This window comes from Desmodus rotundus, chromosome 3, assembly GCF_022682495.2.
Source record: "Desmodus rotundus isolate HL8 chromosome 3, HLdesRot8A.1, whole genome shotgun sequence".
Taxonomy (NCBI): Eukaryota; Metazoa; Chordata; class Mammalia; order Chiroptera; family Phyllostomidae; genus Desmodus; species Desmodus rotundus.
In genome coordinates, this window is record NC_071389.1 from 166,822,685 (window position 1) to 166,847,529 (window position 24,845).

Sequence of the window (24,845 nt, forward strand, 5' to 3'; positions counted from 1 at the left end):
CTATTAATGTGACAGACTACATTACTTTAAAAAATCAAATCAATAATCCAACAATTGTAATATATACCATTCTCTTATGCTCTAAGAAGGAAGGAAAAAACAGTTGCCTACTGAATATTCTAATTTAAAATACGGTAAAGAATGCTCTGATCATAAGATCTGCAAGCATCTCAAAAATGAGGTGGAAAGGGACTTTTTTTTAACAGGAAGAAGTAAACAAGGCTAGAAAAACCTGGGTGTGAAGGAGATGAGTGGATGACATAATGGGACAACTAATCAGGGAATGTCTTTTTTTTTCTTTTTTTGTGGTCAATTTTTTGGGAGGTGTCATTGAGAAGGAAGTATTCCATATACCAGTCCACAGGCTTATGGGGGAGAAGCCTGAAGTTTGATCACATTACAGGACATTTTTCCAGTTGGTCTGGGGGGACAAAGAGTTAAATTACTTATGAGACAGAGTGGGAATTTGGAGGGTCAAGGTCTGTAAACAAAGGAGTAATACACAGATCTTATTTTAGTTATGTAGGGCAAGCGGTTCTTTGCCATAGGCCATTTTCTGGAACACAGGAGGTTGGAGGGGTTTCTTAACTGTTACTGTTTTCCAGGAGCACAGCGTTCAAGTAAATTGTCAGTGGCCAGGCACCCAACAGGCAACGGGCAGGGAGATGGGTTGGGGATTAGTTTAAGTCGCACCACCACCTCTCTAGATTTAGCGTGTCCTGAGTGGGAATACCCTCTCTGGCATTCGTGAGGGGGGTGAATTACGAGTGTACAGGATGTCTACCCAGTAATATATGCAGGTAGAAGCCATGACCACAGTGCATCAGGTTGGTCTCAAGGGCCCTAGACATATTATATCTATCTCCCTCCCTCCCAAGTTACTTTGCTCAGACCTGGAGTTGAATTCAGGTGCCCCCTTCCCCCACTGGACCAAGTATGATAGTCACATAGATATCTATATCCAATAAAACCATTAAGGTTTGCATCCCTGGTTTCCCTGAGGTCTCCAAAATTCAAACAGGTCTGAGGTCCTTTGGGAAAAGACAGGAAGTGGCCCCACATCTAAGGATTTTTCTCCTTAAAGTCCTTGCAGGACATTTGGTTCTGTCCAAAAGGTTCACAGAGACATCTGGTCCACACCCAAAGGTCTTTGCTCATGGATGTTTGAATGGGACAAAATATCAAGGCCCTTTTGGCGTGCACCAAATGTCTTCATGGTCACTTTGGACAGAACCAAATGTATGCTAATTTTTAAAACAATTTAGATGTGGGTAAACGGGAAGGGAGGGATAGATCAGGGCATGAAAGGAAAGAGCATTCTGTTTTCTATCCTCCCAAATCTGTTTACTAGGCACAAGATCGTCATTGCCTATACATCTATTGCAGCTTTGAGACTCCCCGATCCAACAGACATGTCCATAAAATGATGTCTAAGAGAAGCTGTTGTATATAACCTTTATACATTTTGTTGTACAATCTTCATGAATACTTCAGAGTGCATACTGTCTTTTTTCTACAATACCTTAAACTGAAGGGGTGGGGAAGGAGAAGGCAGTATCAAATATAAAAAATCTCTTTCAGGTAGGAGTAGTATTTTAACAGTAGTCAACCCACAAGCTTAAGGCTGTAACTGTTACAATCCGTCTCTTGGGGCTAACTGTATTGAATAGGGTTCAGTATTTTGAAAGTTGCTTTCTTTTGTGGGTCGTTATCTTTCAGAAACCTCATGCCAGTGTTTAAAAATAAAATGCATTTTAAGTGATATCAGAGAGAACAAGCCAAACATTTTAAATATCCATTAGTACAATAACATTTAACATAACTTTAAAAGTTAATGATTCTCTAAGTTATATTATAGGAGTTAAAAAGTGCCTCTAAGCCAGTAGTGTCCAACCTTTTGGCATCTCTGAGCCACACTGGAAGAAGAAGAGTTGTCTTGGGCCACACATTAAACACACAAACACTAACGAAAACTGATGAGCAAAAAAAAGGTTTTAAATAAATTAGTGATTTTGTGTTGGACTGCATTCATGGTCATCCTGGGCCACATGAGGCCCACGGGCCGCAGGTTGGACACCCCTGATTCCAAGCAGTATTTTTTAAGAATTGTGGAAGAGCTTTATTATGATGGGGATAACAGGCAATAGAGCTCTGATTGTTGTTCTTGCTCTTTCTTAAACTCTGGGTAAGTAACAGATTGCAGAAAATGTAGCTCAGGATATCCTGAAAAATGTAGCCTTTGGAGACAGAACCAGTTACAATGTGGAACACATTTTCACTCCAGCTTTCTAGTGGAGAAAATAAGTAGACTCAAGGAGATCCAAGATCCGAGAGTAATCATACTTGATAATGCTGACACAAATGCTCACAATATCAAACTAAGTGCAATAGAGAAAATCATACCGAAGTAACTGATATAGTGGAGGTACCTTCTGGTTAGATTACAATGCAGCAACGAAGGTTGAGAAGTTAACAAGATTAGAAGACAGAACCTCAGATAAATAAAAAGAATGAGAAGGAATAGGTGACTCTGGAAACGTACTTCACTACTGAAACTAAGGGGAAGAATGAAAAGCTGGGGAAAAAATAGTTTGGAATGAAGAAAAATTCTCACAATAGCATGGAAATTCCATAGACAGAGGATTTCTTAGTAGAAAAAAGTATGGAGATGAACTAAAATGGATATAAACTTCTGGAAAAAAGAGGAAAGTTTCCGTAAAAGTGACCTAATCTCCTGTCCAACCACATTAATTCTCTTTGTTTCTTAAAAAGCAATAGGGTTTCAGAAACTTTGCTCAAGCTCCAAATGTCTACAATGTGACCTCTAAAGAGGCAGAAGGACACCAACCTGAGTTGAAATGTCCCATATCTCTGCACTCACCACCTCTCCTCTGGCTTGAGAGATGTTTTTATTTGTAAAATGACTGTAGAAATATGACAAAAATAAAGACCAGAGTTATGTAACAACAGAATTTTATAGTACATTTGTTTAATTATATTATAACCATTAATGCAATAGCTGCCTCAATTTCATTCAGATAATAAAAAATGATGTTATAATAATGATTTAAAACTGGTTCAATCACAATTTTAGAAGCTAATTTATCAAGAGTGAAAATAGAAGACTATTAAAAATAGCTAAAAAGATAACGTGTTATAGTACTTAATGTTTCTGTTCACTTTTGATAAGGCTTACATCTAAATTTGATGCAAAATTCTTAACGGCACTGAAACAGTTCTTTTCTCCGCCACATGGTATATATAGGTACTAGGAGTCTGGGAGAGACTGGCTGTGGGTACCACTTCTTGTCTTCAGCTGTGACTGTGCAATATCAGCAAGTGCACTCTGTATCTTTTCCAGGAGCATGTCCCCTCGATAAACAACATCTTCTAGACATGTAGCAGCTTCGTGGTTTTCTTCTTCCAGCTTATACAAGCTGGCAGCCTTTATAAGACACAAATTTAAAGATCTTTTGAGAAATGAAAAACCTGGAGATTAGTAAGAGCTGAGAACAAACTGCAGAAGTTTTTACTTTAAATCTGGATGACTATGCAACCACTGTGACAGATCTTTCAGTGGCAAATATTCTAAAATCAGGGAACTACTAAAAGCTTTCCCTGTCTGAATTATTCAAAACGATGAATTTTCAATTAGAGATCGCTGGATGTCTATATGTGACTCCCTGCCACGCTGCTTTTGGACACTATTATTCTACACTGCATCCAGAATGCCACCCTCCTCTCATTCTTTGCTAGGTAAAGAGCCAAAGTGATAAAAATAGAAAGTGTCCATTTAACTCAAAATTGGACAGCTACATATACACGTTCAATGCAATCTTTAACAGACTACACTAATTCACAATGAATGAAATGCCCATTTTAAAATTTAATATCAAACTTTAAATATTATAACAAATGGTATTAAATGTATCTCCTTTAATCCAAAATTCCCTACTAGCAAAGTACTCAAAAAGAGATTTTTACCTGTAAAGCGGCTGTAGATTCTTCACTTGGCAAGGAATCTATCAAAACATCAATGTCTTTTGCTGTTCGTGCAATCAGTGCTGCAAAAAGCTGGGCGTATTCTAGAGAAAGAGACTACTATTTTAGGGTATTAGGGCTCAAGTTTTCAGAAACAGAAATGAGACATTAAGTTAAGGAAACCAGAAAACTTTACATAACTTTTTCTATACTAGACTTCTAATGATTAAAGTATAATTTTGACACGTCAATCCTATCACACTTTTGAGAATTACCCTTGATACTAATTCAAACTGGGAATTAACCGTAGTATGTATCACTTATTAGGTCAATATGGTGGTCACTTGAATAAAGTAATCTGTAAATGGAATGCCTTCCCTTTTAAGGTCCAAGAAGCAAAATTCAGTTAAATTCATACAAATTTTCCTCTAAAAGAGTAACAATCTATTATTTGACATAAACAGAATTATGACATGTTATGTAGTAATATTCTCAAACAATAATAACATTTTTAGAAAGCAAAAAAAAAGCTGCCGTTTTTTAAAATTTATTTATTTATTTTTATTCAGTTACAATTGTCTGCATTTTCTCCCCATCCCTCCACCCCACCCCACCCCAGCCAGTCCCACCTCCCTCCCCCACCTCTACCCTCCCCCTTGATTTTGTCCTTGTGTCCTTTATAGTAGTTCCTGAAAACCCCTCTCCCCACTATCCCCTCCCCACTCCCCTCTGGCTATTGTTACAATGTTCTTAATTTCAATGTCTCTGGTTATATTTTGTTTGCTTTTTTCTTTTGTTGATTATGTGCCAGTTAAAGGTGAGATCATATGGTATTTGTCCCTCACCGCCTGGCTTATTTCACTTAGCATAATGCTCTCCAGTTCCATTCATGCCCTTGCATTTCTCATTAAATCTAATTTTAAAAATTACAAGTAATATGAGAGTCAAACTAAGAGAAGCCAAGGAAATCTATTTACCTTCTGTAGGATTTGCTGGCTGGTCTTTGTTAATCGTTGTCTGAATATTACTGAAAGAGGCGGGGGGACCACACTGCTGCAACACTCCAATGGCATTGCAAAACTGATCTGCAAGCTTGAGGCCAAAGAAAACATCCCAAAGTTAGAAAGGATTCGTCAAGTTTAAGGATTTTATTGGTAATGACAACAATATGTTCTTATAATAATGATCTCTGAGCAAGGGAATGAAACAAAAAAGTAATCTGTATAAAATTAGCCAGTTACTAACAATAATTAAAAGTTTTAATCATGTAAAGAAATAAGGTTTGGTAGCAATCTAATTGAAACAGTTAAAAAGAAATACAAAATAATCTTTCTTTTCTTCCGAAGGTAACAGAATGATAATAGAAATACAGGCCAATACTGGTTGCAGGCACAAGTAAGGACTTTTTGGAGGTAGTAGTGGGAAAAAGCAAATTTGACTGGCAAATATCTAAGTAAGGTTCCATGATAAATAAAACCTGTGTGACTCATATACAAAGTATTGATCCCTTTTTTGAGACCAGGGTAGTTACAAATCTAAAGAAATAGTGGGAAAAAGATAGCACCGTAAGTATTTAGAAATGTTTTTCTAAATGACCCAAATTTGCAAACTCCTGGTGTTCTAAAAGTATTCTTTAAGCAGTTTTGAAGATTTAGAATACTAATTCCAATGGCGACAAATTCACATCAACAACTGAATCTAAAAAACAAAGTAAGCAAACAACAGAATCATAGATATGTAGATCATTTGGAGGGTTATCAGTGGGAAGGGGAAAGGGGCACGTTGGGGGAAAAGGTACAGGGAATAAAAGCATAATTGGTAAGTACAAAATAGACAGGGGAATGTTGAGACTAGTATAGGAAATGGAGATTATTATTCTACTCTGCATCCAGAATGCCACCCTCCTCTCATTCTTTGCTAAAGGAATTATAAATGGAATGCCTTCCCTTTAAGAACTTATTTAAAGTTCCTTCCCAAAAAGAACTTATACGCACTTCCCATGGACAGGAACTAAGCGGGGGGAGTGTTGCTGGAGGGAATGAGGGTACCAGGTGGAGGGGGGCAAAAAGGAGAAAAACTGGGACAACTTCAATAAAATATGTATTTTTTAAAATACTAATTCCTGCCCTGGTTGTTGTGGCTCAATGGATTGCGTGCCAGCCTGTGAACCAAAGGTCACCAGTTCAATTCCCAGTCAGGGCACATGCCTGGGTTACAGGACAGATCCCCATTACTGGGCGTGTGAGAGGCGGCCACACACTGATGTCTCTCTCTCTCTTTCCTTCCCTTCCCCTCTCTCTAAAAATAAATAAATAAAATCTTTATTTTTAAAAAAGTACTAATTCCTTACCAGCTCCAAATTTATACTCTCAGCCTCCCCATGAACTTCTGTCAACAGTCCTGTCCTCTCACATCTCAATCAATTCCTTATGTCTAATCAATGAATAAGCACTGCCACTAAACTTCTCCGCCATCACTTACATGACGGAACTCAAAGTCAGCTCAATTCTTTGCTTAACATCTAATTTATATTAAGATTCTCCTAGTCAACCGCCACAACTTCAGACTTTTTTTCTTTCATCTTCAAATCCTGCAAAACCTTCCCCTTTTTCTTCTATCATCAGTGCTGCTATGCTAGTTCAACCAATTATCTCACACGGGAATTTTTACAATAGCCTCCTTATTGTTTCTAGTTCACTACGTTATTTTACCCTGCTCAAAAATTTTGAGCTCACCCAGCATGGTCTTCAAAATACAGCTCCAATTCTTCAGGCTGTTTCAAAGCTTTCAATAATCTAAGTCAACCCTATTTACTCAATTTCCTGCTCCTTGCTCCTTGGCATATATCTAACTAGTGATAAATTAATTCCCAAATACAATACTTTTGCTCACAATTTGCAAATGTAATGGAGCAGTGGTAAGTTCTCAGAAGCTGTACACATGTGAATTCTAATTCTGGTTCTGGTAACTTGAGTAGGTTTTTTTCTAATTTTTATTTTTAAATTGGGAACATTCTCACAGTACAGCAAAAAATATTCAACACAGTGGCTATCTGCTTTGTCCTTCAAAAGCTCTCAAGACTATTTATTCAACAAATATTTATTGAAAATCAACTTTATGACATGTACTGTACATGTATAAACATTACAGAGATACAGTTAACTAGACAGTGTCTGCCCTTCAGTAGTTCTCAGAGGGTGAAACAAATGTTATCTTGGTGGGGTTACGAATACATTTTTAAAAATAATATGCTTAACACCTTTGATAGACATATATACCTATATAAAGCCCATTATTTACAATAATATTTTAATAATTTTACAGATAATTACAATTCAGATAAATGCTGAGAAGATTCCCTCTATTTGAGTTCATATCCACTCTATTCCAATGTACTTCAGCACTTACAGCTGAAAACACTTGATTCATTAGAGCTCCCTAACCACACACTGCTTTTGCATTATTTAAATGTCTCTTGAGTATATGACATCTTTCTAATCAGAATGTAAACTCCTTAAGGAGTGTCTCTCTGTAAACATGATAGTGCTTATATACACAGTGGGCACTCATACTAGTAAACATAGAGGCTTATCTTCTAAATCCAACCATCGGAATTGAGTTAACTCTGCCACAGAGTTAAGGCCATATTCACTTTGTTTTTACTCTCCTTCTGGCTACAAGACAGGTATGAATATGCAATCTTTCTCTAAAATAACATTCCCATCCGGCAGCATCATTACAATTAGATGTTATAAAACCGCAACGGAGTATCTTCTGACGGAGGTTAGCTGGCAGCCCAGGAACATCACCACAAGGTAGAATTTATCTTGGTGAATTCATCAACATTTAGGGACTGGCCCTCTCAGCCTTAAACGATCTTATTTTATACACACAATGAGCAGATCAGTTTCCCACAAGTAGACTCACACTCTACAGAACTTGATACAGTAACAAGAATGTCAACTTATTAGCATCCAATGCGGAAAAACTGGCAAGAGGCCGGGTACTTAGATCTTCAGTCAACATATTCTCTCTATATGCATCTTACCTGGACATCAGATCATAAATAGAATGACGCTGAGAAATAGAACTACCACTAGAAAACTATTTAACTCTTAATGGTAATAAGTACATGAGTCCTATGGTTCATTAACCCTTTAAGAAGACTTAAATAAATGGAAATAGACGAGGATTGGAGAACTCATTACCATTAGGATGTCAGTGCTCCCCGAACTGATGCACGCCGGGGCGTGGCCAGGAGATGGGACGAGACCCTCGGTCTGTAAGTACCAGCTAAGATGAAACAGAACTTCTCATCCCACCACCACTCCCGCCCCAACAGTGAAGTTTAGGCGGAGGATCCCCTCGGCCAACATTTAGTGACAAATACCCAATAATCATCAGAAGCACAGGTTCTCCTTCGCGGGTTAACACTGATAAGGGGGAAAAGAAGCTTCTGCTGCTTCTCCCCTCCTCCCAAACAAGAAGAGGTCGTCTAAGCATCACTGACGAAACAACACTGTTCCCCGAGAACAGGACCGGTCCGTGAAGCCGAGGAGACCGAGGAGACGGAGCCTCCCCTTCCCAGCGGAAAGAGGCTGCTCCCGCCCGCAGTTCCCCGCACCGCCCGGTCGCCGGCCTCAAACCACCCAAGACGCCGCGACGCCGTCGCCTCCCCGACCGCTTTTCGCTGAAGCCCTGTTTTTGTCCGCTCCCCACTTCCGGGTTTCGTCTACCGAGCCCCTTTTCCTCCCTCGCTTTACCTCAGGGAAGAGAAAGAAAGAGCCTAATGGAGTGAAATTGCGCACCGAGTTCACGGCGTCCTGCAGCTGCGTGAGCCGGTCCGCCATGTTCCTCCCGTAAGAGAAAGGTCCCTAAAGCGGCTGCTCGTACACGATTGGGCAGCTCTGAAACGCGTTGGGGCCAATCTCCGGGCTGCATTCCGGGAAGGGGTGGAGTCTAGCACAACCACACGCCCACAGAGAGAGAGGACTTACCTGAGACTTGCTCTGTGCAGAGTAGCTCTACCTGGGAAAGATCCTTGCTGGGGTTATTGGGAACAACTTGGGACTGTGAGGTCCCCTGGCCTTTGGAACTAATATACTATACTGTTTTCCAGGCTTGTGGGTATTAAACACTTCAGGAGATTAAGGTCTGCAGTTTTTAAACGTTAATGTCTGCTACTCGTTTACGTATTCATTTTAAAAAGATTTTATTTATTTTAGAGGGGGGTAGGGAGGGGGAAAGAGAGGGAGAGAATCATCCATTGGTTGCCTCTTGCCCCCACCCCGGGACGAAGCCTGTAACCCAGGCTTGGTCCCTGACTGGAAGTGGAACGCGCAACCTTTCACTTCGCTGAAGGATGCTCAACCAACTGAGCCATACGGGTCAGGGCCATGTATTCATTTTCACACATCTATTTAAATATTTATTTTACATTGCTTTTACTTTCCAGTTGGACCACAAAACATACACAGCAAGCAACTCAAGAATACTTGGGAGTCAAGATACCGATTTTAACCTCAACAAATACAAACTAAAAATCACCAATCAGGAAGGGCTGGGTTAAGGATGCTCCTGTTGCTTTGGGTACTAAGGGCTTTATCCAATGGAGATGGGGTGTGGTGCGTGCTTTAATTGTGAGCGTGGGTGTGCTGGGGAACTTGACCCAAACAAGTACTAAACTGAGCTGTATCGCCTGTGTTGGAAGTGGACAGAGAAGGAAGGTCTGGATGGGCAAAGGTGAGAAGAGCATTTGGAGTTAACAGATAAGATGTGTTAAGAGATAAGATGTGAGATGAGCATTTGCAGTAAAGAGATAAGATTCGGAGTGTAGGCAGCTAATAACCGTCTGTTGTTTGTGTGACAGTGAGAACAATGTGTGAGGGTTAGCGAAGAGGAGAGTGGAGTTTTACAGTGTGTAGCTGGAAGAGAGGTTGCTGGAAAAGAAGGGACATGTATAGGAAGTGCAGGTTCAGTTTTTTAAGAGATAAGCTGTGCAGTTTAGACTTAGAGTTAGGATCTGCTGAGAGTTTGAGTGTGAAGAGTGATAGTATGAACTTGGTATTAAGAAAAGTTAGCCTGAGGATAATGGGAAAGAAAACTGCCTGGAAACAGCCAATGATGGGTTTGTGGACTTGAAACAAGAGTCCGTACTCTCTCAGTCAGATTATCCCTGATTACCTCCTAGGGTAGGAGGAAGGTGCGGGAGACTATCCATGGGGAATTTAGCTTGTTGGATTTACCCCAACCCTAACTGGGAAGCTCCACTTCTGCTTCTCCTCCACTCCCATTCCCAAATAATACACATACCTCTGGGCCTAATTCAGAACCTCTGCTGAGGCACATGTAATGAGAGGTAACTCTAATTTGTTTTATCTGTAATTTGGGGTAATCTGTGATGTTCTTCTCCCGCCCTCAGTTGAGATTGTACCTTATTTATTGAATGCCTGCCATGTGCCAGGAAGTATGATGAGTGCTAGGTTTGCAAAGACCAGTAAGCCAGAGACCGACTAGGAGGGTTTTACAGTTATCCAAGAGTGAGCCGGGCCTAGACTAGACATTGACCCTGATAAGAGAAGATAGGCTGTTTTGAAAGAAAATTGACATGAACTGGTGACTGGTTGGATACAGGAGGATGAATGAGGAAACCGACTAAAGGAGAATACTAAGTTTTGTAACCTGATTGAAGAGAACTGGGGTACCTGGGGTCAAGGAGCCACTTCAAGTTACGTTATGACACAGCCTTTGTTTTGTCGTTCGTTACCTTCTGTACAGATTTTCAGTAGCTCACCCAGACCTCGGGGTGATGTCCAGCCATCTCTGCCTGGCTTTCCAGGTTCACTGTCATCTTGGCTGAAATACTAAAATAAGTGTTTGCTTTTATTGTTTGCTTATTTACTTAGACTCCTCACAATTCCCTAAACATGTTCTGCTGTTTCCCACTTCTATGCACACTATATAAAACACATATAATTCTCTCTTCCTTGTATGAAATACCCACACTTCTATCCATACCTCCATCTTGTTCCTTTGTTAATCGGTTACTCAGCTTTCAAACTTTATTTTATGTATGTATGTATGTATGTATGTATGTATGTATGTATTTATAGAGAGGGGTAGGGAGGGAATAACAGAGGGAGAGAAACATCAATGTGTGGTTGCCTCTTGCACGCCCCCTACTGATGACCTGGCCAGAAACCCAGCAACCCAGGCATGTGCCCTAGTCTGGGAATGGGAACTGGTGACCTTTTGGTTCTCAGGCCGGCACTCAATCCACTGAGCCACAACAGCCAGGGCTCAAACTTTATTTTAAATATCTTCTTCTTTACAAAACTTTTCCTGAAACTCTAGTTAACTGCTCCCAATCTTTACCACAACTGTTTCTTATACATCTATTATTGCACTTAGCACACTAAAGTGTAATTATTAATATATCACTCAAATTCACTCAGCACCATGAGATACCTAGGAGCAGGTAACATTTTAATTGTTTCCATATGTCCAATACCTAGCACCAAGCTTTTAGCCTGGCACACAGAAACCTCTGAATGCATATTTTGGACTGAATGAATGAATTTCTTAGCATAATGACTTCCATATAATAGTGACTAAATAAATATTTATTAAATTTAATAAAAACAGTAAATGCTTTGACTGTATAATAAAACAAAGTAATGTATGTTGCTGTCCACAAGAAGAACACAAGTTTAAAAATACAGAGCAAAGGTGACATGAGAGTGGAGACGGCAAATTTCAAAGGTCTTTTAACTAAATGGGCAAGTTTCACAAAGGTCTTTTCCTGCCTTTTCCCTGAATCCCTGCCCACATCTCCATTAAGATGTCTTGAGCCTGCCTTCCTTCCTTCTTTCCTTCCTCCCTTCCTTCTCTAAACCTTAAGCAGACTTTAAGGCTCTAGTTATCTACAGGGTCTGGCACAAATAACACCTCTTTTTTATTACAAAATCTTTTATTACAAAATCATAACCATGTAATTCTATAACATAACAATATCACACCAAAGCACACCATAAAGACATTTTAGGTGAAATGTTCAAATTAAAACTATAAATTATTACACGCATATTATTACCTTACCAACCATACTCAAGCAGGCGTTACTTCTGCAGGACCCTGTCTATCTTAAGATTGGGGAATCATGTTAGTTTTTGTGTTTCCTCTCAGTTCATACAAATAACAAAGTCATCTGCAAAGCTGCTGAGCCCATTTGCTCCAGTGTCCACTGGAACTCTTATATGAGCAAGGGACCTCAGCCAATCATCCTCACAAGCTGTCACAGTATTTCAGAACCAAGATAATGAGACCATCTTATTATTATTGACGTATCTGTCATCAGCTGTCCTCTGCAGACATGGGGAACTACAATGCAAAGGTATGGAGGGGAGAGAATGAGGTTAGTTCAGGGAATTGAAATTAACTGAGTGTACAGCATAGAAGAGTTTGAGTTTAGTTGCAGCAAGAAACTGGGCAGATGGATAGGAGCTATATCATGAAAGCACTATGTATCATACTCAGGAAAATGGACTGTTATCTTTAAGGTTTGCATGAGAAAGTTTTTAAAACTATACATATCTTCTCAAAAATTACATTTTCTTGTTCAAAAGCAATGTTGAAAGGAAATTTTTACAAAGCACAGATGTGCAAAGAAAGTTATTGTTAATCCAATCACCTTTATGATTTTAAACATTTTGATACTTTTTCAAGCTTTCTTTCTATGAATATAAACATAAATGTATATTTAAAAGAAAACAAAGTTTATACTATAAATATTTATTGCTTTGTAATTCGCCTTTTAGTAAACATTTCTGAATCAATCAGTTCCCTTAAAAACGTGATTTTTGAAGGGCTACCCAGTATATTTTTATATGCGTGTATCCCAGGTTATTTAATTCCTTATTGTTGGGCATTTATGTTGTTCTAGTTTCTTTTTGTATTGTAAATAACACCTTGAACAGTTTTTTACACTAATTTTGTACATCTAATTTTTGTACAGATTACATACTTAAATCTAAAAGTGGAATTATACCAAAGCCATCATGTGACTTATGCTATAAAAAGCTGTTTCAAGTTACATTACCAGTTAGTGTTATCTTACAATGTCTACTTCTCAGATCTTTCATCCACACTGAATGTTCTTATTCTTTTAGAATATTTACAACTTATTTTCTTAACTTGAATTTTTGTTACTAGTGAGTTTGAACTTTTTCATGTTTTTTATTAGCCGCTTACGTTTCCTTTTTTGTTGTGTGTGAAATTCCCTATTTGTGCCCTTGGCAAATTTTTATTTTTATTTTTGTCATCAGCTTGACTTTTCATATTGTTTAGGGTTTTTAACTTTCATGAAATGTATTTACTTATTTAGTCCTCATCCAAGGACATTTTTTCATTGCTTTCAGAGAGAGAGAGAGGAAGGGAGAAAGAGGATCATGGATTGGAGAGAAAAGCATTGACTGGTTGCCTCCTGTATTCACCTGGACCAGGGATCAAACCTGCAACCTAGGTCTGTTCCTTTCCTGGGAATCCCACCCACAACCTTGTAGTTACAGGACAATGCTCCAACCAACTGAACTACACAGGCCAGGACGAAATTTAACATTTTAAATAGCCAGACCTACCAATCTTTTCTTTCATGGTTTCCTCTGCTTTTTTGTTTACAAAGTTCCTCCCATGAGCCGTTCTAATCACTTCCGGTTTGGCACTGCCAGATTCCAGCTGATTCTTGTTCTAACAAATTCTCAAAATTAAAAAAAAACATTCTGAGATCAGTTGTTTGTTCTTTAATAAAAGAAATACACATCTTGTAGCAGTTATGGTTTTTACTTATTACTTTGGGATTGCATTTTGAAAATTTTGACAGATTGCATTTTGAAAATTTTAACCCTCTCCGATATCAGAACAAGCTTTATTGAACAATCAATCCATCACTGATTCAAATGCTACCTTTATCGTAATTGCCCCTGTTATCTTCCTGGTCTTTCCTCCACTGAGAGTGGCAGGAATGAGGGGCATGTGGGAGAGTGAATAAACACCATAGGAATAGACTGTGCTACCAAAGGCGTGAACATTTGGATCAGACGGGAGGACGGGAAGAGTTGCGCCTGTTAACACGTGGTGCTTGCCATAGATTTTTAGCCTAATAGTGGATTCACCGCATACTGTGTGTAACTTTCAAGATAGCTCCTCTTTAAAATATATAAATGAAAATTTTAAAGAGCAGGACAAGGAAAGCAGAGCAATCTCCCCCACGTAACATTCGTCTAATTCTGCAACCATCTCACGGAGCCATCCAGGGACAACTGCCCTTCACCCAGCAGCCGCACCCAGGTACGAGAGCTGAGAGAGGAAGTTTAGCGCACGGTCTTGAGTCCTCGAGGATATTTTGCTTAGAGAACACGAAACCTTCAAAACTAAACACTAAAAATAAATGTGGTGCCCGCCACCAGCGCAGTGACCACACGGAAACAGCGTTAGCCCCGCAGTCCCCTGCTAACATCACCACGCCTGCGCCCCGACGGCGATCGCAGCCGGGAAAACCGTTATTCTCGCGTTTTGCGCACAGATGCCTCCTTTCTAGTTTCTTTCTGCAACGGACCGTTACACTCGGGAACAGGGGCCTAGAAATTTAGGCCGCAACAGAGTTATTTTTACTTTAACGGCGGCTTTCGTAAATGGGAAAGATAAAAAAGGGAGAAGTGCAGGTTGCACCACAGAACTTCCTGGGTCTCCAGGCCGCCGCCCGCCTGGCGCCGCGAGGGGGCGCGCGCCGCGCACTGACGCCTCGCCGCCGGTCCCCGCCGGGGCCAGGAGGCGGTGACGTAAAAGGGGCGGGGCGGCAGACGGTGGTGTGGGGAGAGCGAGCGCTCTGTAGGTGCGGCGGGGCAGTGCGGCCGAGGTTGCTGGCCAGCCCCGCGGACCTGGCTGGCGTGCGGCGCGAATCCGTGGCGGGCGATGGCGCGGAGCGCGAGCGCCCCGGGGTAGCGAGGGCGAGGCCGCGCGGCCCCGAGCGCGCCGCTGTCCGGCCCTGGCGTTGGCTCCACCGGGCCCGGGCAGCGATGGGGCTCCTTCGGCTGATGGCGCTGGCAGCGCTGGCGTCGCAACCCGGAGTGGCTGGTGGAGCCGAGACCGTCGGGAACTCCAGCGTGGGTAAGGTCGGGGTCGCCTCATTTCTGCAGCCCAAGTTGCTTTTGCATTTCTTGCACGATCGAAATCCACCTTAAGGTCTGTCCACCTGGCGGGAGAGGTTCAGAGTTCAGAACCTGCAGGAACGGATCGGAGTCCTTTCCTGCCGAAGGCAATCCCCTTTGCTAAGGAGGCCTCCTAATTTAGGCTGTGGAAATGGGAAGAGATAAGTAACTCTTCCCGTCAGGGAACAGCCATGTTTGTGGGTTTAATTTAACACTTGAAAGCACCTCTTTGATCCCAAGGGGCGTATGTGAGCCTTTGAATTGTAATGCTTGGTGCGAAAGCGAGGGCTTTACGATCGATGGTCCTCCCGACTGCAGCAGGTTTTTACACTCCAAAATCTAGATGCTTTTCTAGTTGGTAAACTCGGCAGAGTTTGAGAGGAAAAGTGAGCTCAGATTGGGTTTCAGATTGTAGGTCATGTGCTTGGTGAATGGATTTTAGCAGTAATGCGTGGTTTGTTAATATATAAATTGTGAAAAGCACTAATTGTGCCAGGCTGATCATCATGTGCTTTTCCCTTGAGGTTAAGCACATTCTTAGTTTTGTTTTGAGCTTAAGAGACTAGTTACAGTTCTGAAACATAATATTTTCTGAGTAATGCGATTTTGTTCCTAAATACTTATCTTTGAAAAGCACTTATGCAGATTGAGTTCTGGAATCTTTGCATAGGACTTAAGGTCAAAGCTGAAAAAGGAAGTTATAGTTTTACAGAAAAAAAATAGCCTCTTTTATCATAGGGCACTAACATTCATTGCAGTGCAGAATGTGTCAGGTGCTGTTCACGGAACTGTTATTTAATCCTCACGTGGCAGAGGATGGAGCCAGGCCCAAGGTGATGATGCTCACTACCCAAGCAAACAGCTAACAGGGGCACAGGCAGCATTTGAACCCGAATAAGTGTCGCTGCCAATTTCATGGTCCTTCCAGCAGCTTAACAAAGCTGCCCCCCAATATTTAACTTAGTATGGTGCTTTACACTTATTTCTTCTGTGAGTTCTCATTTCTCAAAATAGCCTTATGACAGAGGTAGAAGAGATGATGCTCCATGTTAACAGGTGAAGAATTAGGGAGATCGAGGTTGTAGTTGACCCAGGCTAGACCCTGAGTCAGGAGGGCTGTGACCCAGAACTTTTCATCTCTAGGTCTGTGCATTAGTATTTTTATACAAAAGTTGAGAAATGTGAGCAATTGAGAGATTAATATTTTTTCAGATGCTATTTCTTGCCTCTTTTCTCTGATTTCAGCCCTGATATTTCATCTACCATGTTACTCTTTTTGCCTTGCATTAGTGTTGTTGCTCTGTGCAGAAGGACATGTGGGAACTTGACTGCTGAGTGATGTAAATAAAGCTGATGTTCTCCACATTCGTCAGATAAAAATCAGTATAGAAATTAAGAAAGACTTAGTTCAGTTCAAGGCTTGTATTCTCTTGGAAAGTGGCTAGATTTCTGTTTGTGGATTCTGATAACTAGTCAAACTGAATAAATTAAGCAACTGCTGTAATTTAGGAGGATCTACCCATCTTTAGCAGGACAAGTTTACTTACACCACTTGAGTAGTGGCTTGAAAGCCAAACGAATCTTTGAAGGGGGCAGATGGAGCTCCTAGAATGAAGAAGATGCTTTCTGTGACCAGCTGGGCACGAGAGGAGCATCACACATTTAAACAGTTTACCCTTGCCTTGAAGTTCCAGTTCTCTGCTGCCTTGGACATCTTTCGTTGTTTGTTTTGTATCCATTAACTCACAAGAAGTTACATAGCAGTTGGAGTTGTGCAGAATGTCATTTGCATCTTCTAATACTTATGCTGTTGATAGTGCCGTAAGTAAGGGAGCAGGCCATTTGTATAGTTAGTTGCTAGCGATCCTTTTCTCTTGAAGGTATGTGAAAGGTGGTATGTACACTTTTGTGTTTCCTTTCAGCTTTTAGGGCTAATGAAACTTCATAAGATATAAATGAGCAATTGCGAGGGGCAGTTGAATGCCAGCCAGTTCCAGTAGCTAAATGAACTGCCTCTATTTTTAATATTTCCTCTGAAGAGAATTATGAAGACTCAACTTTCACAGATCTCTCTTAGAAGTTGTTTGTTGCGTGAAAACGCAAACAATGGAGGTAAATTTTGGCAAAATGGTAAAAAGGAAGAGTTGAAAAATTTAAGTTTGCAAGTTTAGGATTTGATGGGGAAAGAAAAGAGATTGGGTAGTTCTTTGTGAAATGAAATTCTTGGAAAGAAAAGTTGACTAGGTAGCAATGAGGAAGTGTATGAAAAATAGAAAAGAGTCCCCCCTATTATGGATCAGATGGCAAAAAATAGTTTTAGCAAGAAAAAACAGAGACACTGCTTTCTAGAGATACAATATAAAGGCTTTGTTTCCATGTTAGCCATTTGCTCTATAATATCACTTGATGTAGTTTTCCTCCCACTCCCACAGTCATAAGATCTAATTATGCCTCATAAAATGTTTCTGATGAATCCCTTTCCAGATGGCTTAGAGGTGAATTAAGTTCCTCTTAACTTCTACAGGATATATTTTGGTTATATGCCTTTATTTGCCATGTGTGCTTTTATGAGTAGAAATTAAATGCAGATTCTGCTATACTGTACTGTTAAAGTTGTCTTGGCTTTCAGTATTTTTAACTTGTCCCTCTAAGGAAGTCTCCTTCTCAACTTGATGCTTAGGATGGATGTGCCTAGCACTTCCACCTGTTAGTCCTCTTCTCCCCACTAGTTTATTTGTGGGACCATATGGAATGCCTGCCTTTTTTTTTTTTAAACATACGATGAGCCTCTGAAACACTGAAAAGCTAATTGAGGTTAATACTATTTTATTGGGTGGTATTGGACAGTTTACAAATTTTTCCCCATTTGTTTGATACTTTCAGCAGCCAAGGGATATATATAGCACAGGTACCTCAATTTTATTGTACCATGAGGGACCTCAGGCCCTGGGAAAAGAAATTACTTCCCTGAGGTCACAGAATTGAACTATCATTTACTGAACATTTACTATGTGCCAGCTAGGCAACCAGTAGTGTCCTAGGTTTTGGAATGTCAAATGAGACAAAGCCCTGAATAGCCAGGAGTTAAACCATAACTGATTTTGTTGATACACAGCCTTCTATAAAAATTCAGAAATGGCCCTGGCTGTTGTGGCTCAGTGGATTGAATGCCAGCCTGTGAAACAAGGGGTTGCTGCTTCGACTCCCAGTCAGGGCACATGCCTGGGTTGCAGGCCAGGTCCCCAGTGGGGGAGCATGACAAGCAACTGCACATTGAATTCTCTCCTTCTCTTTCTCCTTCCCTTCCCCTGTAAAAATAAATAAATAAAATCTTAAAAAAAAAAGTTGTGAAATGGCTCTCAGACTATGCAGAGGTAACACTGCCAAAGGATTTTCACGCAGAAGTTAGGTTAAAGATAACAGAATAGGAGAAAAAATACTTAACCTTTCCTAACTCATCAAACATTGAATTAGGCATTTTCAACCCTGGCTGAATGTTAGAAATCGGCTGGAGAACTTTTTAAAAAGGCATATTGGTGAAGAGATAACTAGAAATTTAGATTTAAAAGAAAAAGTAAGTTGCCTGGCAGTGTGGCTCAGTTGGTTGGAGTATCATCCTGTACACCAAAGGTTGAGGTTTTGACTTCTAGTCAAGGCACATACCTAGGTTATAGATTCGATCCCCTGTTGGGACGTATACGGAAGGCAAACAATCACTGTTCCTCTCTCACATCAATGTTTCTGTCTTCCTTCCTCTCTCTATAAAATCAATAAACATTTAAAAAATATTAAAAAGAAAAGGTAAATTTACAATAGCATCAAGAAACATTAAAAATTTAGGGCCAATTATAACAGGATATATGAAGGCCACTACAGAGAAAACTATACAACATTCATGAGATAAATTGAGAAACAGTAAATAGAAGGATATCTTAAATTCATAGGTTAGAAAATTCTGTTATAAAGATATAATTTCTCCCTAAATTAATACATTTAGTCCATCCCAGTCTAAGTTCCAGCAGGATTTTTTTGTCTGTGAGTGTGTGTGTGTGTGTGTAAATTGACAAGGTACTTTCTAAAATTTATATGGAAGTGAAAAAGGGCCAAAAATAGTCAAGACAGTCTTGAAGAGGAAGAACAAACTCGGGGCCGAAAAGGAGATTGTGATATTAGTGTTGGCTTAGACAGACAGACCAGTGGAACACAGGAGTCCAGACACAGACGCTCACGTGAGGTTACTTGACTTACGTGAAATACGGAATTGTAGGGCAGCAGGGAAACTGTATTTTCAGGAAAGGTTTCTATGACAACTGCACATGCATGTGGGAAAATGAACCTTTTGAGTGCCTTCAAGCATGAAGGTTTAAAAAAAGAGCATGCGTGCTTTTTCAAATTGTGTAGTTTCTTTCTGATAAGAACGCCTCACTATTACTACAGAAATTTTATAAACAGTGAACTGTGAAGAAAAGAGAAATTGCTTAAAATATATTCCCAGGGATACCTACATTTAATACCCCTACTTATTTTAAGTTACTGGTTGTTTAATAATGTATTTTAATATCCTGGTCCTATTTTTCCTTACTGTCTTTTAAAGCAGTGAACAGTTTGGTTCTCCAAATCGTTCTTACTTGTGATTTATCTTCACCCCGGTTTACCTGTTCAGTGGATTACTTGGGAATTAGGTTGGACAAAGAAAGAGCTGATGTACAGCTAGGACAAAGACACACAGAGAGCCATAGACAGAGTGAGTGAGTTAAACACAACCAGAATTGGAGGCAAGCAGACAGATGGGAAGGGCCTAGATGAGGTGTTGGAAAACTATTGTTACAACTTCTCTTTTATGTGGACTCTGAACTTGATCCTTAAACTAACAAAAAGCTCTTTTTTTCCAGAATACCTATGGTTCTATATAAGTGAAGTGTCTGGCATGAGCATTCAAATAACATTTTTGCCAATGTTGATGGCACCTTCTTTTGCAAGCTAGGTAATACAGTCCCGTTTGACAGATGAAGAAATCGAGGTTCAAGGGAGTTAGGAAACTTGCCTGAGATCAGACAGCTAGTAAATGGTGGGATAAAACTGAAGCCAACTCTGTGTCTCCAGGATAACTTCAGAATTCATGAGATCATACTGTTCTTTCATTCCAGTGCATTCACAGTTGTTAGTAGTGGCTCCTCATGGCTGTTAGTTCTTAAATTCAGGGACTCTGTTCAGAATAGAATTGTTAGAGTTGCTACCAGATGGGGAATTTTTCTCGGCTCTGGGAGCCGGGTACCTTGAACTTCCTCAGCCACTTTAAGTATTGTTTGCATCTTTTGAAATACCTTTTTACCACTTTAGTTCTTAGTTCTACCACTCACTACCCGATTCACCCTGGTGGGCTGCTTTACCTCTTTAAGATTGTCCTCACCAGTGAAATGGGGGCAGTAATAATATTTATCTCAACTGGTTTTTCTTTCTGATCATTAAATTAGTAGTGTGTATGTTCATGTATATGATTTCTACAAATTGATATTAGCTGTGCATATATTACAATGAAACATTTCTCTCGTTGTAGGTATTACTGAGTTTTCTGTGGGGAAATTTAGGTACTTCAAGCTCAGCAGGCCCTTTCCAGAGGAAGCTATTTTGCGTAATATTTCCAGCAATGTGACTTTTCTTATTTTCCAAATACATTCACGGTATCAGAATACAACGATTTCTTTTTCCAAGGTAAGCACAAAGGATTATTTCTGTGCAAACTTTTCCATGTTTGGGGGCCGTGCATTTTAGTATAAGCATTAGCATTTGATGCCTCTTTCTGTTTAACTGTGTATCTTACATTTAAAAAAAAATTAAGTTTGGTTTCTTTTAAGTTAATGATTTAGACTGGCTAAGAGGTGAGTATCTCAGGCCTTTCCTGAGTGTGGTCACATGTGGCGTAAAGAGGAGGTGATGCTGCATTCGAGGGAGGATGAGTTGTGCCAAATGTTTCCTGTCTGAATGTAGTTAGAGTTTTTCTCATGATTTCCCACTTTTTCTTTTTATTACTTTCCCGGGTCCTTACTGATTTTTATCTGAGAATACATTTTAATGAGTTTTCACTTTTGTTTAGCCATTCAGTGTTGAAGTTTACTACCACTTGTACATTTACTAAGACCCTTTAGGATCAACTTTATTCTTTGGCGTCTCATGGAAACAAAAGAATCCTAACACTGAGTTCCTCTTGTCCTGTGGTGGGCTTCTGGCAGCATTTAGAACTCTTACAGAAGTCATCAATAACCTCCTAACCTCAACCTCAGATCTAGGAAGTTTCTCCAATGCCTTGGATTAACCTAAGTTATTAAAGACCTGCCATCTATTTTAACCTTTTATGAATCTATTTCTATTTGGCCTGTAAGACCCATTAGGTAAATAAATTCCACTCTGTATGAAGTTGTGTTTCTTTTTATTCATCCTAAGCCTATCTTCTAATAAGTGCCTAGAATTTGCTAAACAATGCTCTCTTAGTCCAATTCATATATATTTTATAGGCATTGGTCATATTATCTTCCAAACCAAGTGTTTTGTGTTTTTTTTATTCGGACGTACTGCTCCTGTCACAAGGGTTTGAAAGTGTGAGCATCGTGTGGTAGTTTAATAGACTAGAAATAGAAGTGTTCAGTCAAGGAAAATAGGAAGGAATGAATTGTTAATTGCAAGAGATAACAGTGTCTGTGACCCATAAGAAATCAAAACATGTTAAATTTCTTAACTTTCTTACAGGAAAACCATGCCAATTCCTCGGGGGAAGCCAAGTTTTTTCCTGGGACTGTATTCAAAAGGAAACTTCCTATTCAGGCCCTTACATAGGAGACATAATAAAATGGTGCATACATAATTTCCTTCTTAAGAACATGACAGCACAGACATTTGAAGGAAGAGAAAGGGTAGAGAAAAAAGGCATTTATATTTATTGCATACCTACATGTACTAGGCTGGTGGTTCTTAGCTTCTGGGGCCATAGACTTTGAATCCGCTGAAATCTATGGACTCTCTCCGGCAAAATGTGTAGTTACATCTGTATGATTGATTTCATGGGGACCTCTGGAAATTCTCTGGGCCTCTGGGGCTTCTAGTTAGAAACCCCGGTGTCTGATTTGTCATATAATTAATTTAATTCTCACAACAGCTCAACAAAATAGTTACAGTGCCTGTTTTTACCTCTGAGGAAACAGAGCTTGGATAAAGAGATGTCAACATAACTACCGTGACAAAAGGCTTGGATGAACAACACCTCGGGCCTCAATTTTCATGCAGAAGGAATCTTAGTTATCTTTAATTATAATAATGTTTCTTCACCGTGCTGCTTTCCTTTAGTTCTCACTGTGTCTGTACTACCGAGATGATAAGCAGGACTGCATGTAGCTCTGGCAGTGAGTGGTCTGTGTGAAGAGAACTGTTTCTGTTTCCTGCGCCCTTCCTGATGAGCTGTGGCCCTTTGGATTTTTTGGGTCATCATGGTTGGATTGTTGAAACTGTTTGTTCTATAATTTGTCAATTAGTATTTGGGTCATTCTCCCTTATGCTTGTCAAATTGAAACCCATCTGTCACTTATGGAAAACTCAATCTGCAAGTCAGTCTGCACTTACAGGAAAACCTGTCGAGGAAACCTAACATGTGCCCATCACATTCCTCCAGCTCAGTTTTAGCTAAAAATAGGACCTGCTAGTGTCTAAGAACTTCCTGACCTCCTAGCCCATTATTGCCCTGTTTCTGCATTGCTGTTTTTAATGTTCTGTAGAGCTCGCTCTTGCGCTGAATCCCTCAGGAACAGTATTCCACAGCTTATGAGGCATTGCACTCCCCCAGCCCATTGTTTTGCCCTGAATAAAGGACATCAGACTCATTATGAAAGTCTTTTCATCATTCAACAGTAGTCTTAGTACCTGACATAGTAAGTCTTAATTTGGGGAACTGAAGAGCTTGGAAGTTTTATTGCATCTGATGAAACAACATGTATTTTCAACGGTTTTTTCATATGTATGTGTGGGCTCATACACATGGAGGTGAAAAAATTATTTAATTATGTAAAGAAGGTCTGTTTTTATTCCTTTTTGTTTTGAGAAGACTGGAATAGTACATGCATACTAGATCAGCTCTGGAATTTAAATACTTTGCTCAATTCCCTATTCATAATGACCCTTTTCTTCCTTATTGCAGACTTTCCTTCCCAGTACCTCGGCAACAGGCACTGACAAAGGACTGGTTTTCATTCTTAGACCAGAGCAGAGTATGTGCTTTTGGTATATGGAGACTTTAGATGCTGAACCTGTCCAAAATGTGGCCATTCCACTCTCCTACTCAGAAGGAGGTAACCTTTCTGTCTTTGACGCTCATTGCTGTCCAGAATATGGGACTTGTTCATGAAAATTTAGGGAAAACTGTAATCTTATTAAAAGTGTTTATTGTAAACACAATATATTTCATCAGGAAGATTTTAATTAATTAATTAATTTATTTATTTATTTCATCAGGAAGGTTTTTATAGCAAGAGAGCCAGAAAATTAGCATGATGATTGAAAGCCTAGTAGGGACTAGGAGAATACATTTATTCATTCAAAAAACATTTAAGGAGCACTTGGAGAAGCAGTAACAAAAAGACAAGATGTGGTCCTTAATACCTGAGATGCCTATTATAGGCAGAGGAAGGTGCTGAAGAAAAATGGAGTATTTGGAGAACGGCAAATAGTGGGTGTGGCTGGAGGCAGAATGTGAGCACCTTGCATACAATTTGAGGTTTGCATTCTATTCAGAGATTGGTTCTGAGGAAGCAGAGAGTTTTTAAGCACAAGAATATTGTGATGAATTTCATCTCAGAAAGTTAATCGGAGACGCAGTGTGGGGAAGCGAGTTGGAAAGAACATAGCAGAGTGAGGACTCAGCACATCTTCAAGTCCTCAAAGTGAGAAATGAGAATCTCGTGGAGGCCACGAGAGTAGAGATAGAGAAGTGGGGCAGGATTTGCAATATTTGGGGTAGAATCGATAAGACAGTGAACGATGGTTATGGATTATTAAATGGGGAGCATAAACTTCCCATTTGGGCCGCTGGGAGATTGTGATGCAAAATAAGTGTAGAATTAGGGTTGTGATGGTGCTTGATGTTTTAGGGGGTTGGGATGGTAGATGGTGACTTCAGGTCAGGACACAATGATTTGAGACACTAGTAGGACATCTGGATGGAAATGCATAGTAGTCAGTTTTAAAATAAGAGCCTGGAGTGGAGGAATAAGGTTAGACACTTAACCAAATAGCTGTTCATAAAAGCCACAGAAGTGAGTGCGATTGTCCAAGCATATACATAGAGATTTAGGAGGGGAGATAATAGCAGATACTTTCATAGTGTCTCCCACATGCCAGGCACTGTTTCTGGGGGATGCTAACTGCCAAGGAGTAAGAATAAGGCCAAGGAGTAGTCAGGAAAGTATGACAAGAGCCAGGAGGTTTTGCCTAAAGTAAGGAGTGCTAAATAGTACATTGCAGAGAGGTCAAGAGAAGTGACTGACAGTGTCCATTTCAAAGTGCAGTCAGTGGTGGCCTTTAAGGAGAGTCAGTTTAGTGCCTCAGTGGGGATGAAAACTAGATTACAGTTATTGAAGAGTAAAGATGAGGCAAGGAAATTTAGACTACCCTCAAAGT

The 24,845-nt window shown here is 40.0% G+C and overlaps 2 protein-coding genes across 4 annotated transcripts in view; one reads left to right on the top strand and one right to left on the bottom strand.

The window, feature by feature from the left end:
• Positions 1–311: 311 nt before the first annotated feature.
• MED21 (mediator complex subunit 21) lies at positions 312–8,879 on the bottom strand. Of its 3 annotated transcripts, none has more exons than XM_024575867.3 (4): positions 8,790–8,879; positions 4,959–5,073; positions 3,985–4,085; positions 312–3,445 (listed from the first exon to the last, which is right to left on the bottom strand). In XM_024575867.3, exons 1-4 carry the CDS (start codon positions 8,829–8,831, stop codon positions 3,269–3,271), a joined length of 435 nt encoding a protein of 144 aa, XP_024431635.1. In that variant the 5' UTR covers positions 8,832–8,879; the 3' UTR covers positions 312–3,268. The 3 variants fall into 3 exon arrangements, with proteins under 3 accessions (XP_024431635.1, XP_071077161.1, XP_045040263.1); XM_071221060.1 differs by having other exon boundaries at positions 8,745–8,845; XM_045184328.3 differs by lacking the exon at positions 312–3,445 and having other exon boundaries at positions 3,990–4,098.
• Positions 8,880–14,838: 5,959 nt separating this feature from the next.
• TM7SF3 (transmembrane 7 superfamily member 3) overlaps positions 14,839–24,845 on the top strand; it is a 31,517-nt gene continuing 21,510 nt past the window's right edge. The window contains exons 1-3 of the mRNA XM_024575796.3: positions 14,839–15,144; positions 20,743–20,897; positions 23,368–23,518. Coding sequence (XP_024431564.3) covers positions 15,054–15,144; positions 20,743–20,897; positions 23,368–23,518 — 397 coding nt within the window. The 5' untranslated portion in view covers positions 14,839–15,053. The remainder of the gene's footprint in view (positions 15,145–20,742; positions 20,898–23,367; positions 23,519–24,845) is intronic.